General features: G+C 35.4%; 1 protein-coding gene across 1 annotated transcript in view; it reads left to right on the top strand.

The window, feature by feature from the left end:
• SEMA3C (semaphorin 3C) overlaps positions 1 to 20,427 on the top strand; it is a 205,335-nt gene that overhangs the window by 112,292 nt on the left and 72,616 nt on the right. Inside the window, exons 3-5 of the mRNA XM_004007807.5 lie at positions 1,251 to 1,411; positions 4,080 to 4,142; positions 12,646 to 12,765. Coding sequence (XP_004007856.2) covers positions 1,251 to 1,411; positions 4,080 to 4,142; positions 12,646 to 12,765 — 344 coding nt within the window. The remainder of the gene's footprint in view (positions 1 to 1,250; positions 1,412 to 4,079; positions 4,143 to 12,645; positions 12,766 to 20,427) is intronic.

Consider the following 20,427-nt stretch of genomic DNA (forward strand, 5'->3'; position numbering starts at 1 on the left):
TAATTGAATAGCTTGTTACTCATTTCAGATATATATTTACAGTATCAATTCTATTGATTTTCATATAGACTCTCAGTAGAGCATACCATTATTGTTATTTTTTCCCAATGAAGCAATTAAGACACAGTGAGGTGCAGTAAATTGCTCAATGTCACAGGAAGTTTGGTGCCACAGTCTGGCTTCATAATCACTATTCTGTTCCCACAGTATTTTTAGATCATTGGCTAGATATAAAACCACTTGAAAGATATTATGACAAGCATTCTGAACTGGTGTGCCCAGAAAACAGGTTAACTTTGTTGTTCTCTGTCTTCACACTTGAGCCTGAATGTTCACAGAATAAAGTTCATGGCTGCCGATAAGAATTCATAGAATGTTTAATTTTGTTTTAAGTCAAATCACAGCCCTATGAGAATTTCTCGAAATGTATTTGCTGTTCAATGACTAACATTTAGAAATAGTTCAACATTGAAAGAGTAATGCGTGAAAACAGATGGTTTTGTAGAGTTTATCACTTTCTTAAGATCATAATCAAAAGAACAAACAACTTTTGAAACATTTGAGTGGAAAAGTCTTTAATTGTGCAAAGGAGCATTTTGACTGGCAAGAAAATTGAACCTACTACAATGATTATTGATTTTTTCAATTGTCACGCACATTCATTGTATTGAAAATTTAGCTATACAGACACATATTTAATGTACAAGAATGTAAATGCACATATGTCACTGACCATTGAGATACTGAAAATCTAAAAATTCAGAACATTTGAAAATTCATGTTTTACTTTTGATACATATGTATATGATAAATATTTAAAGTTGGAAATAACAGTCCTAAAAAGATGAACATATTGAATCCAACAATAAAACATTAAGAGAAGCTAGGAGGACATTTACGCTGTCATTGCTTTTGTTTTTGTTCAGTCTACTCAATTGTTTTCAGTTGATTTATCTTAACTAGTTTTGAACTGATGAGAAACTAACAAACTGAGTTGAGATCTTATGAAATGTGTATAATTTTATAATCAAGTAATACTACTATTTAACATTGCATTTATTGATATATGTTTTAATTCACCATAAAGGCAATAAATTAAAAAATCCAATAAGACAACTGTTTTAATATTAATTTGTTGTAAGAGGAAAATATATCTTGATTTTTTTTGGTAAATATTTCAGTAATATAATTTTCATTAAAATAATAAGATCAAGATTCTCAATTTTCGCTTGTGGTATTCACCATTTCAGAGCTTCGAGAAACCAAGACATCTGAATACTTCAGCCTATCCCAGCACCCTTTAGACTACAGGATATTATTAATGGATGAAGATCAGGACCGGATGTACGTGGGCAGCAAAGATCACATTCTTTCCTTGAATATTAACAACATAAGTCAAGAACCTTTGAGTGTAAGTTTATCATTTTCATGAGGGCAGTGCTGAATTCCTAGATGCCTTGTTCTTTAAAACTTTCAAACATGACAAAAAATTATGAATTTCATTAGAATAGGCCACATGTCAATAAATAGTTGAAAGTACTTATTTCAAAGACTGAAAATATAATAAATTCAGTTCTCCATGTCTACTTTCATAGTTTTAGCCATCTAAAACTTGAAACTAAGTGAGAAAATCCTGCCTATGTATACATACATCAAATGCAAAAAAGAGAAGCATGGAGTATAGCATGAAAAACGGTTAGTTTAAAGGATAACCTACCTTGTCATCTGTATGTAGTCCAAGACAGCCTTGAAAGGAACACAGTTATTAAATTCACTGTTCTGTGAACAAGTGTGGCCTGTACAGCAGGGATTAGAACTGCATGGGTCCAATTACATGCAGATCTTTGAGGGTTATAAATACTATATAGTACATGGTTGATTGAATCTTTAGATGTGGAATTGGAATATAAGGTCAGTGTCCCTAACCAGCAAGTTGTTCAAGGGTTAACTATTTCATTGTACTAGGTTGGTGCAAATGTAATTGTGGTTTCAGACTATGAATTTTAAATCATTAAAACTAGGTTCCAACATATCTTTATTAATCAAAATAGGAACCATTACAATCAACACATTTTTGCCAACAAGAAGTAAATTTGTTTATTTTTGTAGCATAAAAACCTCTGCTTCAGGATTTAACAAACTCTTTCAAAACATTTTCTGCCTCCTGCTGGTTATGGAAGCATTTTCCATACAAAAAGTTGTTTAGCTGCTTGAAGAAGTTGTAGTCAGTTGACGAGAGATCAGGTAAATACGGCAGATGAAACAAAACTTTGTAGCCCAATTCATTCAACTTTTGAAGCATTGGTTGTGTGACGTGGTCAAGCATTGTTGTGGAGAAGAATTGGGCCTTTTCTTTGACCAATGTCGACTGCAGGAGTCACGGTTTTCAGTGCATCTCATCGATTTGCTGAGCATATTTCTCACATGTATTGGTTTTGCCAGGATTCAGAAAGCTGTGGTGGATCAGACCAGCAGCAGACTACCAAACAGTGACCATGACCCTCATGACCTTTTTTTTTTTTTTTTTGGTGCAAGTTTGGCTTTGGGAAGTGCTTTGGAGCTGCTTCTCGGTCCAGCTACTGAGCTAGTCATCACCAGTTGTCATATAAAACCCACTTTTCATCACATGTTGCAATCTAATCAAGAAATGATTTGTCGTTGTTGCACAGAAAAGAGAAGACGACACTTCAAGACAACAATTTTTTTGATTTGCGGTGAGTTCATGAGGCACCCTCAAGCTTTTTCACCTTTCCAGTTTGCTTCAAATGCCAGACAACCTTAAAATGATTGGCGTTGAGTTCTTCAGCAACTTCTTATGTAGTTGTAAGAAGATCACCTTCAATGATGGATCTCAGTTGGTCGCTGTCAATTTGCAGTGATGACTCTCTATTGGTAGTTGTCAACTTGCGATGGCCAGGCACCCTGCTCCTCATCTTCAAGGCTCTCGTCTCCTTTGCAGAAATTCCTGAACCACCGCTGCACTGTATGTCCATTAGTAGTTTCTGGGCCAAATGCATTGTTGATGTTGCAAGTTGTTTCTGCTGCTTTACAACTGATTCTGAAATTTAGTAAGAAAATCACTCAAATTTGCTTTTTGTCTAATATTATTTCCATAGTCTGTTGCTGCTGCTAAGTCACTTCAGTCATGTCTGACTTTGTGCAACCCCATAGGCAGCAGCCCACCAGGCTCCTCTGTCCCTGGGATTCTCCAGGCAAGAATACTGGAGTAGGTTGCCATTTCCTTCTCCATTCCATAGTCTAAAATACATGTAAAATAAAAAATAAGTAATAAGTCATAGCAAAAAAAACCATAAAACAAAAATGTGCATTAAAATGTACAGTATGTCCACATTTATTTATGAATATATTCTGATGTTTAACAGCAAATTTCAACAGTGCAAAACCACAATTACTTCTGCACCAACCCAAATATTTCACAGCAAGGAAATAAAATGAGGTTCATTGGAGTAAAGAAATAAAAGTAGATTAATTATAAATTTGTTACAACAAGGAGACTTTTGAATTTATTATTTTAACATGACAATTAAAAAAAATCATCCTCACCAGCCCTAATCCAAGGCTACAGCAACTTAGAATGCTGTCACAGAATGTCAGACAGAGTCATTATTTGAGTCATTTTAGCTGTTGAAGTACATAGTTTCAGGTAAATCTACCAGCCTAGCTCTGTAGTTTACTGGAGAAAATGAGATAGCAATATGAACATAAATTTACTGTGATATGACCAGTTGTGCAAAGAGTACTGTAAATCAGAAGGAGGGAAAAACACATTATACTGTGCATCTTAATAATTTCCTTATTTGAAAAATTGTACTACTAGTAAATGGGCACTTATCATAGAAAGACTTGTTAAAGGAAAAATTCATGGGAGAAACAAAAACATAATTGCTAAAATAAAGTAATAAAACCTTATTAACTTGAATTCATAAGTGAAAGAATAATTTTGAAATATAAATATAGAAATAACTTTAAAATATCTGTTAGCATAAAGTAAATGAAGAACATTGGGCTGTCATATGTACAAATGAGATTACGCAACCTTTGTTTTCCTTTCTGAGCAGGTTTTCTGGCCAGCATCTGCAATCAAAGTCGAAGAGTGCAAAATGGCTGGCAAAGATCCCACAGTGAGTGCTTTAAAAAAATGCAAAACTTAAATATTTGGTCTTTGAATTCATGTACTTTAAGTGCAGCCAAAAGTAAGACAAAGGGTGTTGGTGTTCTGAATCCTCTGCAGGACATATGGCAAAAAATGTAAATGCAAAGTGATTGGAACTCTTAAACACTGTAACTTAGGAATTCCTGACTGGGTGAAAATTTCCTGCTTTGCTTTTATTATTGCACCCTGACACTTTTCATGATGGATTTTAGTAATAACCCCTGTTCAAAGTGGATCCAACCTGCAGAATTCTCAGCATGCTGCTAAAATAATGATAATTCAAGTGTCTGGAGTAGCTCCCAGATACAATGTGGGCTTTTCCAAAGAAAGATTCTCGGCAAAGGGTTATGGTTAGCCAGTACATTCCAGAGGTATAAATCACCAGTAATGACTGGTATCTTTGTTGATTAAAAATAACCCCAGAAACAAAATCAAGACGGATATAAGCATAAGTAAGTGTTCAGTGTGCGACACTTTTACAAATGTATTCCTTTAGGTGAGATTTCATATACAGAGTCAAGGAATAAATCTGTATCTATTTCTACAAATAGCTTGCTGAAATGGACACATTAAATTATTCTTGAATATTATTTTTAAGATGGAGCAACTCTTAAAGTGCACAAGTCATTTAATGATTTTCGTTGTTTTTATTTGTTTATTTTTGCCATGCTTGCAGCATGTAAGATCTGTTTGCTACATTTAACATTTATAATGAAGCTTATATTCATTTCACCTCTTGTCTCAGACTTTTCCTTGTGGAAGAAGAAGTGTGAAACTTAAATTTTATATTTATTGATTCAATTTAGGTATCAATACAAGGTTCTGAAAAAGCCTGCCATAAGGCAGGGCCACAGAAGATCTTCAGGTATCACCAGATGGTGTTTTGGCAAGAGTGCTTATCAGGAGTGACTCAGCTCAGGATTTTATTGTTTCAGTTTCATAATTCACCTTTAAGAGAAAATTCAAAATGGACAGGAGCTCACTGGAGCATATTTGCTACCCACAGGATTTGTGGACCAAAATCAGAAAGGAAAAAATCCAGAAAAATGTGAAAGAACATTCAAAAGAGTATATTGCAGTTGCCTTCTTGGAAACCAATAGTAGAATGAAGCTTAATGTTGTAAAAAAAGGACATTTTTTTGGTTCCCTGAAGCTATTATTCCAATAATTTTACATGAAGTAAACGATTTTCTTTTAATTCTCTAATGTAGAGATTTTTCCCATGGATGCATATATAAACATGTCTCACCTTTAGTCACAATAATATCCTGGGCTACAGTTACTGTATTTAATTGTTCTTTGTTTAATTTTTTTTTCCATTCATACAAACTGCCACAGGCAGAATATATAGAATTTAGATTCCTTTGCACATTCTCTTTCCAAAAAATGTTGATTTTCTTAAGGATATTAGCCAGGTCATTTAATTCCTTTCTCCCTTTGGCAAGGAAGAAATGCTCTGCTATTTGCTTTATTATAATTAAAGGTCTTTAGATGACGCCATTAATACATGCTTATGTCTTTACATAGTTTTATCATGGTGTGATGTCATCCATGAATATCTTTATATTTTGCCAAACAGCCAGTTAATATATATAGCAGAGGTAACTGTAGTAGAGCCAACATTGTTGGGTCCTAGGAAATAAAAATCAAACTAAATTTCAAATGTATGTTCTGTTTTTTGCAAGATAGGAGAATGTTGACAAATTCATCTCACTTAATACATGTGAGGTTCTTATAAACAATTTTTTAAGTCAAGATACTAGTGGTAGAATGATAGTTAAATAGAAGTTCTGTAGAACAAACAATGTGTTTTAATTATACTTCTCATGAAACCAAATATTTAAGAATCTTTTGGATCTCTTGAAATAAATATCATTTAATTACTTAATATTTCATTTTTTTAATGCAGGCACTGATTATTTTAATTTGTACAAATCAGTTAGATCTTATGAAGAAACCAGCAGTGATTAAAGTGGAATTCCTAACTTTAAGAGTCTCTACAATATCCTAGAGATGACATGACATATATACAGTAATTATCAACTAATATTAGCCAATACCTGATAGACCGGGCTGGGTGCTATTCTAAGAGTTGTGATTTAATCCTTGTGACAGTGCTACAAGATGGACCTTGTCATCATCCTCATTTTTAAGATAGATAAACTGAATCACTGAGAGAATGAAGAATTCACCCAAAGCTGCACTACTAACCAGTGAGAGGCCTCTGTCTGGCTCAAGCACATATGGCTCTAGACCTTTTGCTTTTAGTTGATGAAACGCCACCTCTCCAGGGAGATTATGATAAATGCTAAGGATACACACAAAAGACAAAGAAAAATTCATCGCAGGTGGGGTATTTCTGAAAAATTTGATAGATCTGGTGGCAGCTATGTTAGGTCTTCTGTTAACTTTTCCCCTGTTTATTTCAGTGATACTGAGATTCAAACAAGTTGTACCCTTTCCCTCTTTCAGCTGTTGGTACAGGCTTCAGCTGACTGCCTTCTTGTTTGATTTGTTTTTGTTCAATCATTTAGTCATGTCCAATGCTTTGTGACCCCATGGACTGCATCACTCCAGGCTTCCCTGTCCTTCACCATCTCCAGAACTTGCTCAAACTCATGTCCTTTGAGTTGGTAATGCCCTCCAACCATCTCATCCTCTGTCATGCCCTTCTCCTTCCTTCAGTCTTTCCCAGCATCAGGGTTTTTTCTAACGAGTCAGCTCTTCACATCAGGTGGCCTAAGTATTGGAACTTGAGCTTCAGTATTGTCCTACCTTCAGGATTGACTTCCTTTAGGATTGACTGTTTTGATCTCCTTGCAGTCCAGGGGTCTCTCAAGTGTCTTATTCAGCACCAAAGTTCAAAAGCATCAATTCTACAGCTCTTAGCCTTCTTTATAGTCCAACTCTCACATCCAAACATGACTACTGCAAAAACCATGGCTTTGACTATATGTACCTTAGTCAGCTTTTTAATATGCTGTCTAGGTTTGTCATAGCTTTTCTTCCAAGGAACAATTACCTTCCCATCTTTTTCGCCTTGGAATCATCTGCACACCCTTTCAAATGACAATTCAGATGTCACTTCTCTGGAGAATCTTCTGTTGCCACTGAGAACTAGGCTAGCTGCCCTTCCCTGTGTGTGCACTTGAAACCCTCTAGAACTTATTTCACTGCCTTTTTAGTGGTTGGAAATGCCAGGTAGTAAGTGTCATTATCTCTAGTGCCCAGATCTGTATCTAGGCACTTCATAAAATTTAAACAAGATCTGGAAAAAACAGAAAGGGAAGCAGTAAGCATGGGAATCTATTCCAAGTCTTTGTCTCATGTTGGGAGTAGGACATACTGGATAATGAGTTATTAATGCCTTTAGCTTACTAAATTTATAAATTCATTATGTATAATTTTAAAGATATATGGTGGTTAAATTAATGTTTTACTTTAAAATATTATATTAGTTGTCTTCTAATAAAAGCATAATCTAGTAACAGACTTCCTACTTCTATAGCAATCAAAAAGCATACCAACATCCTTTGCTTCTTCATGTTTTTTATGTATGAAATTTTAATTAAAATTATAAAAATAATGCTCATTCATTAGAAAAGAATTCAATATAATTTGAAATTTGACCCAAGGTAATATCACAATAGTACTATATAATAAACTAATGTTTATAAATAAAATATCATGGTAGCAATATAGCTTATTTTCTACCTCAGCTAAAGAGAGTATAACTTACCTCCCAATTTCCCTTTCTGCCCCTATTTATTTACATTCCTACATGCTCCATTTATTTCCAAATGTTGATATTTTATTAATAGTATAAATAATTGAGTCCTAAACAATAGCACATGCTGTCAAACATATCCAATGAGATAGGATATAATGAATGTGCTAAGCAAATACTGTAAGAGATCATTAAAAAAATTAAGCAGGGTTGCATATATTTAGACCTATATACATTACATATGCACAATGTCAAACTTGATTTATTAATTGTAGAATATCAATTTCCATGTTTCTGTGACCAGAGGACCCTAAACTACTTGAAAATGTATTTTCTTTAGCAATAAATATATCAAAATACCTTGATACATTCCACAGACCAAGAGGAAAAAATGTAGTATGGACCATGAAGAGTCATATTTTTAAAGCCCTATTAATCTGAGCTCCAAGACATATTTTTTAAAAACATCTATTTTGAAATTATACAACTAATACCTGTTCAACACAAAAATCTTTGACGGCACAGAAGACCTCATAGAGAGCAACAAAAAAACAGTGTCATTACTTCTCCGTGCCTCACTTTTCTTATCTGTATAATGGATACATACATAAAACCTACCTTATTGAGTTACTAAGGGGATTAGTGAATTAACATTTGCAGAGAGCTTAGAACAGTACATAGCACATAGTTAGCACACACTGTTAAATAAATAAAATAAATTATACTACCCATAGTTAGTAGCTTAAAAATTTGAGATATAGTCTTCCAGCATTTTAGTATAGGTCATGTGTGTGTGTGTGTATGTATGTATATATATATACATTAAATGGTATTATATTCTCCATAATGTTAGAAGCTTCATTTTTCTTTTAGCTTTATACCTTGAAATAGTTTTGCAAGAGAATTAAGCAATAAAAAGAAAGCATCCACAGTATTGAATTTTCCTAATGTCTCATGTCACTAACCTTTTATGGATGTCTGTTGTGGTCAGGACCTGTACTAAACTTTATGCAGGACAGTTTCTGTCCACTACACAGGGTTTGTACTGACAGTTGGAACTGAAAGTATATATGAAAACATCTGATACCTAACGTTGGGTATATTTATTATGTGCCACACACTGTTCCAAGTGCTTCAGTGGGATGCTGCTTTCAGCAAATACTATCCTCACCATTTACAGGGAAGATTGAAGCACAGAGAGGCAAGTACATATCTCAAGCTCAAACAGCTGGTAAAAGATAAAATCAGAGTTTGCACCTAAGTCATCTGGCTCTGAGAATTCACACTCTGCTGCCCATCATCCTGCAGCATGGTGATAGTCCAGTTCTAATTGCCCCTCTAGTTTCATCACAGAGCAATCCTCTCTACTCTCTAGGCACTATTCAACTAAAGCCTGCATTGTCACGCCTTCAGTTCTTTTTTGTTCATGCTGTTTTCTGTTGGAATGTCCCTTTCTTCTGCTTTTGCCTGTGAAAATCTGTAGTTTATTCTGCGAATTACAGCTCAGATGACATTCACTCTCAAACCGTTATACCCAGTTCAGTATTACTCATTTTCTCTTCTTTCCTTGTATAGCACATTTTGAAAAAATAACCTTATTATAACATCTGCTACAGCCTGATGTATATGCTCTCCTTGCCCTGAAAATGGGAATTGAATCTATTTATTTCAGTGTTGCTAGCGTCATATACTGGAGAAGGTGGTGGCACTCCACTCCAGTACTCTTGCCTGGAAAACCCCATGGACAGAGGAGCCTGGTAGGCTGCAGTCCATGGGGTTGTGAAGAGTTGGACCCAACTGAGCAACTTCACTTTCACTTTTCACTTTCATGCCTTGGAGAAGGAAATGGCAACCCACTCCAGTGTTCTTGCCTGGAGAATCCCAGGGATGAGGAAGCCTGGTGGGCTGCCATCTATGGGGTCGCACAGAGTCGGACACGACTGAAGTGACTTAGCAGCAGCACCATATACAATGCTTGCACAGAATGAGTTCAGTAAACAAATATTTTCTGGATGGAACTGACACGACTGCAGTGGTCTAGTTCAGAAATAATGTGGATAGAAACTAAATACAATGGAAACAGAAAAGACCTAGAAAATGATTTTCAATAATTAAAGTGACTGATTTATTTTTTCCTTTTATGTTTTTCCCTTTGAAGAGGGTTTGGAAGAGCACAGTAAAACATCATCAGATAGTACACAAATTTGCCTTCATGGTTGAAGTCTAGTCACTCAGTCGTGTCTGGACCCCATACACTGTAGCCTGCCAGGCTCCTCTGTCCATGGAATTCTCCAAGCAAGGATAATGGAGTGGGTAGCCATTTCTTTCTCCAGGGTATCTTTCTGATGTAGGGATCAAACCTGGGTCTTCTGCACTGCAGGAAGATTCTTTACCATATGAGCCACCAGGGAAGCCTTCATGGTATAGACAACCATATTTAAGACATATTCAAATTCATATCTGAGTTACTTATTAAACCTAGAGCACTTCATTTAACCTTTTGGTGGATTCAATTTCCTCATCACTAAAATGGGACTAAATATTTTAATTGGAACATTGCTGGGAAGATTAAAAACATCAAAAGATTGGGGAGGGAGGTGGGAGGGGGTTCATGTTTGGGATCGCATGTACACCCGTGGTGGATTCATGTCAATGTATGGTAAAACCAATACAGTATTGTAAAGTAAAATAAAGTAAAAATAAAAATTTTTTAAAAAAAGATTAAGAGCTCTGTAAATATTAGTAACTGTTATAAAAACTTCTATCTAACAACTGTGGGGTTCTTACCAAATGGCAAATTATAAAGTGGCTAAAAGTACAAGATTCAATGTTAAACACATCTGTGTTTGAAAATCTGCTTTACCTATTTCTAGCTATATGACCTTAGGCAAGTTAAGTAAACAAGATCTAAACTTTGTGCTTCTAAAACCCAAGTTGAAAACCCTAGTGAATATACATAGTTTGCTCAATAAATGTGATCTCTAAAGGTTAAAAAATCAATCTTCCTGGAAAGTAAAAGAGGTTAAATATATAAAATGATTGTTCTCATATCTAACGCATAATAAATTTTCAAAAATAGTAGCCATAATAAAGACATATATATAACATATATGTAGACATAAACATATACATGAAACAAGTATAATCTGTATTTGAAGTGTAAAAGAGATATTAGTGACTTCTTGCTTTATCCCAATACTAATAATTCATAATGGAAAAATCTGCAAACCTCAAGATGAAACAGACAAACCTCTTATTAATAGAATTGAATCAAATTCATGTTTTGCAGGAAAATATTATGTACAGAATCCCAGAATGACTGAACTTGGATATGAAAAAAAATAAACACAAGTCTCATTGCTCACATTTACCTTTAAACATAGACATACCGTATATACACCATACTTCATCTATGATTTTTCTCCAGAGAAACACATTTCAGCTGCAGTATGTAGTCAGTTTCTAGGCACCTCTATAAACAGGTGTCAAGATATAATGACATTATATACAACAGAAATTCTTAATGTCTTAAAATAAAAATAAAGAATATAGTCTGCTCTGTAAGGTTAAATTTATATAACAGCAGAGTTGGTGATTGATTATTTAACAATAAAAATCCATAACAGAATCATATATATGTATACAATTACTACATATGAAAATAAGCATATATTTGCTGGCAAGTAATAATGAGGATAAAAGGAGAAGATGATGAGAAAATATAAAATAATATTGACTTTAAATTTTGGCAATTTTTAAAAAACTTTTTAATAATATAATAAATGTGCATTATAAAATATTAGTAAAGTATGTGGTACCTAAAAGAGAAAAAAATACACTGTATGAACACCTATCGGAAAACCACTGAGTCTGACATATTTCTTTATGAAAATGTTTGTCTCTAATGTGTAATATTATTAAACATTGCTAGAACAATGACTTTGTGAAGGGAAGACTATTCAGCCTCAGGCTTGATTAATGTGTGCTCAGCAAAGGATAGTGACCCTGTAAGTCTAGAACATGCAGTGGTTAATTCAGTCACTGAGCTCTGCATTTGGTGCTGATCATATTTATGTATTTCTGCAAGGTCATAATGAGCTTTTAATCACCATAATCATTTTGCATTTCACTGAGTGAATAAATGACAGCCTTTGGACTGGGAGCAGGTGAGAAAGGAGTTTTGGGAAAGAGGAAAGTATTTTAGGGGACCAAGAGCAGAGAGGTCATGAGTCCGTTATTTTTCATAGAAAGCGATGATGCTGGCATTTGCGTAACATTTGTCTCAGTCACCCCATTATGAAGGCTAATACTGTTTGCCACTGTAACTAATGATAACACGTGGACCTTCTATAAGCACAATTAATTCACATGTTTTATATAACATGGGTGAGTGTGTGTGTGTGTGTGTAACGTTTTGAGGAAAAACTGAGAAACAGTGTGGTATACTTTTCAATTTCTAAGCTTTCTTAGATAAAGAGTAAGTTAATAAAATTTCAGAACATAAAAACATACCCAATATAAAAAATACTGAAATATGAAAGAGACGTATCATTTTACTCATTATCTGTTAGACAACCTTCCTCCTAAAATACACCATGGAATAAACCATGTTCTCTTGCTATCTCCTAACTAATTAAAAAGTTAGGGCATAAAGAAAAACGTACAGCAGAGTGTCACAGTAATATTTAGAAACAGCAATAAAAGTCATTGGCTTACTAACTGCTCAGTTTTCCTTTTCTTTTAGCATGGCTGCGGGAACTTTGTCCGTGTAATTCAGGCTTTCAACCGCACGCATTTGTATGTTTGTGGGAGTGGTGCTTTCAGCCCAGTCTGTGCTTATTTGAACAGAGGGAGGAGATCAGAGGTAAGTGCAACAATAATTTATTCTTATTTTGATGTCAGTGTCAAAGATTTCTTAAAACAGTAAAAACTTGGAAATATAATTAGTGGCCATAAAAAGTTTCAAGCCCTTGAAACACAAAATATGCTTGGTTCCTATCTGCAAGGTTACTTAAAATGTAGCCTTTTTTCCTTCAACTAAATGTACAAGCTGCAGAAAATAAAGAAAGGAGATGGTGTGATTTCATAATTACTTAAAGTGTAAGGTATTGATAATATTTGATTCCAAAGTGGGATGTTTACAAGTGGTTCAAGATGATATGAAATGTTAAAATTCTTAAAGAAAAGCAAAGGTATGCTTCTTAGAAGAGTACAGTTGTCTGCATTGAGCTTGTCATTAGAACCACAGGTCTGTGATCAATTGATTAAATAAACTACTTCCCCAGACATCTGCAGTCTGTCAGACACTCCACTGAGAAGGGCATGCAGTCACTGTACAGGCCAGTGATAGCATAGCACTTTTCAGAGCACCGATTTTTGAGTAAAATCATTTTCCCATGTACAAATTGCCCAACATACACTTCAAGCCTTAATTGGAAAGTTGGTTCAAAAAATAATCTCCTTTGGAAAACCAGCATGAAATAAATTTTAATCACTTTACTAAATAAGAACTACTTCAGTCTCACTTCAAAAGATATGTTTCAAAGGGGAAGCATTTCCCTTAGTTAATCCCTTTAAATATCTTAAGAGCATATTTAAGTGTGGAAAGGGTTATAAAATTTTAAGCTTTATATGCTTTACTTAATAGCCAACTTAAATCAGTGTTTTTCCACATATTTACATATCTATAATATGTAATTAATAATACAAATACAAAATGCACAGTTTTATCAAACAGCCAATGTATTTATTTTATTTAGTTTAAACTAAAAGGCCATGATGCAGAACATTGTATTTTGAGAGAGTTCTGTTTATTCATCACTAACACTGTATTTTGTAGTAATCAGAGGTGGTACTTACTGCTAACATCCTGTTTGTACTAAGATAGGGCATGTTTCTTGTACTTGAAACCACTTTGAAAATGAAGGTTAGGGTGGCACATTCATTAAGTATTACATTTTATTTCTGAGACACTGTTTACTACCTTTTTACCTGTCTGTCTAATAGCAATTTGTTGGTTCTCAAAGGATATTATATAACCCTGCTTGATGTTTGGAACATCACATACTTTTATTAGACTCTATGGCCCTTCCATTATATTGTGAAACTGAGTCAGTGCTTTCCTAGAGCCTTTAGTGATGCTTCTCAAAGAGTCTACAGTTCTTGCTGCATAGATTCCTAACATGGTTCTTCTCTTTTATCCCCTGTCTTCTGGTCCTGGAAAAAAAAAAAAAATAAAGCAACACAAGTAAATGATGACTTTAAATAATGAATAAAACATTAATAAGAAACAATTATTGGTTAATTTTGCTGTGCAATCTTAGAATGTTACATCTCATCTCTGATTGCTTTTATCAGATGCATCTATAGCATCAGTTCCCATAAGTGAATACTGTTTAAGCTCCTGATGCTGCAACTTATCAATCAGATAACTTTGACTTTGACTAATCAAGAATATCACAGGCATTCAGTTTATTCCTTGTGCTTTTTAAAGCAAATTAATCACCAAACTTTTCTTTTTATTCATCTTACTGTAGTTTTTCTCATGTCAGAAGAAAAGCTGTGCATTTTTCTTACCAATAAAGTTATTTCATCTTCAGCCTTCATCACTGTTTTACATCTTCTTTCCTCTCCCCTGCATTTACTCTGTTTTTCTTCTTTAACAGTAGGTTTCCCTTCCTGTGACTTTTTTCCAACTATCTCCTTTCACTCTCTTACTTTATCACAAAACTTCTTGGACTAGTAAACTATTTTTCAGCTTTTATATTCCTATTTTCCCTCTCTTGCATTAAACCTTCCTAATCTGAATTTAATTTTCACCTACTAATTAAAACTCTTTAACAACCAGCACTCTCAATGATCATATTGACTCCCCTAATCAGCATGTTTTCTCCTAGACCAAGCTACAACATGTAATGCCCTCTATTTTTCAGCACCTTTATTCACATCTTTGGCCATGGGATATTTTGCTATGCCTTTTTTCCTGATCTTTCACCATGTATTGTCTTTCTGGTCCTATTTTTTCCTCTTGTCGATCCAGTCTACAAAGATGTATTCATTTAATGGCAGAAAAAAAAATCATGTCAGAACTTGTAAGCTACCTTTTGGGTACTGATCTTTGTCTTGTGTGAAAGGAGAAGCAACTGAAACCATCTTAAGCAGGAAGTGTCATGAACAGATTTGCGCTGTCACTTTTATTTTGTGTTACATTGACTCTTCTGTTGTTCATTTTGTTTGTTAGCCTGGATATGATTCTTTTGAGTCTGAGATGCTATTGAAAGATACAAGTAAAAATATCAAGTAGGCAGCTGAGTATAAAATTGGCTATATAAATATTTGAGTAATTATCTTACAGGAGTAACTGAAGCCCAAACAAAGTGTAAGTTAATCATGTAGGAAGAATATGGCTTGAAAAGAGAAGAGTGACTGTGATTGAGACTTGAGGATCTTCTAAATTTAAATAGCCATATGGAGGAAAAGGAAAGACTAAGAAACTAGAGAAGGAGAGGGAAAAAACCAAGCATGTGTTGATGCTGAGAATAAAGACAAGTCATTATAAAAAGACACAAGTGAGCAACAATCCCAAATACCATTGAGATCCAAGAAAGAAGTCTAAAAATATAAGTGCTGGATTGTATACATGATAGGCATCAGGGGTCTTGTCAAAATGATTTTCAATAGAGCAACTGAGGTTGCCCAACTGAAATGGATTGAGAAGAAAGTAAGAAGTCAGAAATGATGACAAGTGTATGTGAGTCTCTAAAAAATGTAATTCTCAAGGAGAGCAATGTTTAAGAACTGCAGGAGTTGTTGAAATGATATTGTAAAGGATCCAGTTAATAAAATTAAGAAATAGTAAGGACAATGAAAAGTATACCTAAGTGTGCCTAAGAAGACTAAGAGGATCTAAAACATTCGTGAAAGGATTGGCCTTGCAGTAAGACAAATGTTTCCTCTCATGTATTAGTGGATGTGTCAGTTTATAGTTTTTAGTAGTGTGTGTATTTGGTAGTGATGAACTCAAGATGTCTCATTTAAGGACTTCACTTTCTCAACAACATGTCAATCATACGAGCTGAGAATAAAGTAGGAGATTTGACAATAGTGGCATTGGTTTGAAGTGATTAATGGAAGAACCAGTTGGCATAGCACCTTTGGAAGATGCAAGAGGTATAGCGGATTCATTTTAAGTTGATGATCACAAATCTGTACTATGTTGAATGTACCTTGTTGGATCACCTTTGGCAAAACGCTTAGATGTTTGGAGGCAAGTATGAAGAAAGTAGATAGACATGTGTTTACAGGTTGTGGGTGCAATGAAAAATCACAGAAAGAAGGAAATTAACACTTTTGCCAAAAAAAAATAAGATTATAAAACATGGACCATAAACTGGTTATGAGAAAGCAAGAAGGGAAAACAAAGATGAATTGTAAAAAGTAGAGTTCTTAGGAGTGAGTTTGAAGAATCGTTGCAGGATGCTTGAATTAGTGGCTGTTTGGGTCTACCACATATGTTCCTGGTGATGACAAGATTTAGACTCTACTGTATGAGCCCAAGGAGGCTGTGCAGTGGAGAAAGAAGTCAGTGATACCTACGCAATCTCCTCAATTCCTGCAGTGACAGCTATCACTATTACCGTCAAATCAGTATATGACTCTGGCTACACATACAGGTTTACTAAATTTTACTTTTTCCAGCAAGTTTATCATTATTTGTTTAAAGAGTAATCCAGGTCTATGCCCCAACCACTAATGCTGAAGAAGCTGAAGCTAAACAGTTTTATGAAGATGTACAAAACCTTCTAAAACTAACACCAAAAAAAGATGTCCTTTTCATCATAGGGGATTAGAATTCAAAAGTAAGATGTCAAAGATACCTGGAGTAACAGGCAAGTTTGGCCTTGGAGTACAAAATGAAGCAGGGCAAAGGTTAACAGAGTTTTGCCAAGAGAACACACTGGTCATAGCAAACAACCTCTTTCAGCAATGCAAGAGACTACTGTATATGTGGATGTCACCAGATGGGTCAACAGTGAAATCAGATTGATTATATTCTTTGCAGCCAAAGATGGAGAAGCTCTGTACAGTCAGCAAAAATTAGACCAGAGGCTGACTGGCTCTGATCATGAATACCTTACTGGAAAATTCAGCCTTAAGTAGAAGAAAGTAGGGAAAACCGCTAGACCATTCAGGTATGACCTGAACCAAATCCCTTATGATTATACAGTGGAAGGAACAAACAGATCCAAGGGTTTAGATTGGATAGAGTGCCTGAAGAACTGTGGACAGAGGTTTGTAATATTATATAGTAGATGATGACCAAAACCATTCCCAAGAAAGAGAAATGCAAGAAGGAAAATTGGCGGAAAATTGGTTGTCTGAGTAGGCCTTGTAAATAGCTGAGAAAAGAAGAGATGCTAAAGGCAAAAGAGGAAAGCAAAGATATACCCAACTGAGTGCAGGGCTCCAGAGAACAGTGGGAGAGATAAGAGAGCCTTCTTAGGTGAGCAATGCAGAGAAATAGAGGAAAACAATAGAATGGCAAAGACTAGAGATCTCTTCAAGAAAATTAGAGATACTAAGGGAACATTCCATGCAATGATGGGTGCAATAAAGGAGATAAATGTTATGAAGATGCAGAAGATATTAAGAAGAGGTGGCAAGAATACACAGAAGAAATACACAAAAGAGATCTTATTGACCCAGATAACCACAGTGGTGTGATCACTCACCTAGAGCCAGACCTCCTGGAGTACAAAGTCAGGTAGGCCTTAGGAAGCATCACTATGACCCAAGCTATTGGAGGTGATGGAATTCCAGCTAAGCTATTTAAAACTCTAAAAGGTGAGGTTGTAAAAGTACTGCTGCACTCAATATGCCAGCAAATTTGGAAAACTCAGCAGTGGCTACAGGACTGGAAAAGGTTGGTTTTCATTCCAATCCCAAAGAAAGGCAATGCCAAAGATTGTTCAGACTACCATATAGTTGTGCTCATTTCACATGCCAGCAAAATAATGCTCGAAATCCTTCAAGCTAGGCTTCAACAGTATGTAAACTGAGAAGTTCCAGATATGCAAACTGGATTTAGAAAAGGCAGAGGAACCTGAGAGCAAATTATGAACATCTGCTGAATCATAAAAAAAGTAAGGGCATTCCAAAAAGACATCTACTTATCCTTCATTGACTACACTAAAGCCTCTGACTGTCAGATCAGATCAGGTCAGTCGATCAGTCATGTCTAACTCTTTGCCACCCCATGGACTGTAGAATACCAGGCTTCCCTGTCCATCACCAACTCCTGGAGCTTACTCAAATTCATCTCCATCGTGTCAGTGATGCCATCTAACCATCTCATCCTCTGTCGTCCCCTTCTCCTCCCGCCTTCAATCTTTCCCAGCATCAGGGTCTTTTCCAATGAGTCAGTTCTTTGCATCAGGTGGCCAAAGTATTGGAGTTTCAGCATCAGCATTCGTCCTTCCAATGAATATTCAGGACTGATTTCCTTTAGGATTGACTGGTTCAATCTCCTTGCAGTCCAAGGGACTCTCAAGAGTCTTCTCCAACACCACAGTTCAAAAGCATCAATTCTTTGTCACTCAGCTTTCTTTATAATGCAATTCTCACGTTCATACATAAGTGTAGATCACAAGAAACTGGAAAATTCTTAAAGAAATGGGAATCCCCAACCACCTTACCTGCCTCCTGAGAAACCTGTGTGCAGGTCAAGAAGCAACAATTAGAACCTGACATGGAACAAGCAACTGGTTCAAAATTGGGAAAGGAGTACATCTAACCTGTATATTGTCACTCTGCTTATTTAGCTTCTTTGCAGAGTGAATCATGAAAAATGCTGGGCTGGATGACTTAAAAACTGGAATCCAGTTTGCTGGGAGAAACATCAACAACTTCAGGTATGCAGAAGATACCACTCTAATGGCAGAGAGTGAAGAGAAACTAAGGAGCCTGTTGATGAGGGTGAAAGAGAGTGAAAAATCTGGCTTAAAACTTAACATTCAAAATAACGAATATCGAGGCATCTGGTCCCATCACTTCATGGTGAAATAGTGACAGACTTTATTTTCTTGAGCTCCAAAATCACTGCAGACTGTGACTACAGCCATGAAGTTAAAAGACACTTGCTTATTGGAAGAAAAGCTTTGACAAACCTGGACAGCTTATTAAAAAGTAGAGACATCACTTTGCTGACAAAGTTCCTTATAGTCAAAGCTATGGTTCTCCCAGTAGTCATGTGCAGATGTGAGAGCTGGACCATAAAGAAGACTGAGCACCGGAGAATTGATGCTTTCTAATTGTCAGGCTGGAGAAGATTCTTGAGAGTTGCTTGTATAGCACAGAGATCAAACAAGCCAATTCTAAAGGAAATCAACCCTGATTGTTCATTGGAAGGACTGATGCTGAAGCTGAAGCTCCGATGTTTTAGCCATCTGATGCAGAGACAATTCATTGGAAAAGATCCTGATGCTGGAAAAGATTGAGGGCAAAAGGAGAAGGGGGTGCAGAGAATGAGATGGTTGGATGGCATTACCAACTCAGTGGACATGAGTTTCAACAAACTCAGTGAGATAGTAAAGGACAGGGAAGCCTTTTGTGCTGGAGTTCATGGGGTTGCAAAGAGTCAAATGTGACTTAGCAACTGAACAACATTATATAAACAATACCCTCTTGGAAAGCAGACATGACTGAATTTTGCTTTTGTCACTATCTGTGTGTGATCTTGGAAAAGCCATATTTTCCTCATCTTCGGAGTCGATCCATAAAGAGTATTGGGTTGTAGGACCTTTCTAGGCTAGAGCACTGTGATTCTTTTCAAGCGCTATGATTTCCCATTACCTCAGAGATTTCTTGCAATACATTAAGCTCAGTATAACAAAAATGAAATAGTTTTTCTTTAAAGAGAAAACTTCAGAATCAACTTTATTTTCTTCATCTTCTTGAACTATATCTAATTAGTTATTGTCAAGCTCTATCTATTTTCACTTTACAGATCTTCTCATATCTTTACCCTAACCAAGAGATCCTAGCATGTCGATTATTATTCCCTAATTCCTGGACTACTGAGTTGAAAACAAATTTATTTTCTTGAATTCAGTGTCTGTTTTTAAAACCACCATTCTCAGTCTTCTTAAAGAACAAGATAAGGTCCAATCTTCTTAAAACAATGTTTTGATCCTTTTATTCCATACTCAAAAAATGTTGAGCTTGCATTTTCTTTGGTATAATTTTGGAAAACAGCTTAATAATTAATCCATCATCCAATACAATCAACAATGTGATCATTTTTTCTTTGAATTTTAGTAGTAGCTTTTACTCACTTTATTTAAGTAAAAAGATAAATATACAAACAAAATGCTCCCTCTCAGTGAAGCTACACTGACCATTATATTTCTAATTGAACCCACTGCCCCCATTCCCTGCTTAAATTTTCTCCAAAGCACTGAATACCATTTAGCATACTCAATATTTTACGTGTTGATTCTTTTTATATTCTGTATTTCCATTCTCTATC

This window comes from Ovis aries, chromosome 4, assembly GCF_016772045.2.
Source record: "Ovis aries strain OAR_USU_Benz2616 breed Rambouillet chromosome 4, ARS-UI_Ramb_v3.0, whole genome shotgun sequence".
Classification (NCBI taxonomy): Eukaryota; Metazoa; Chordata; class Mammalia; order Artiodactyla; family Bovidae; genus Ovis; species Ovis aries.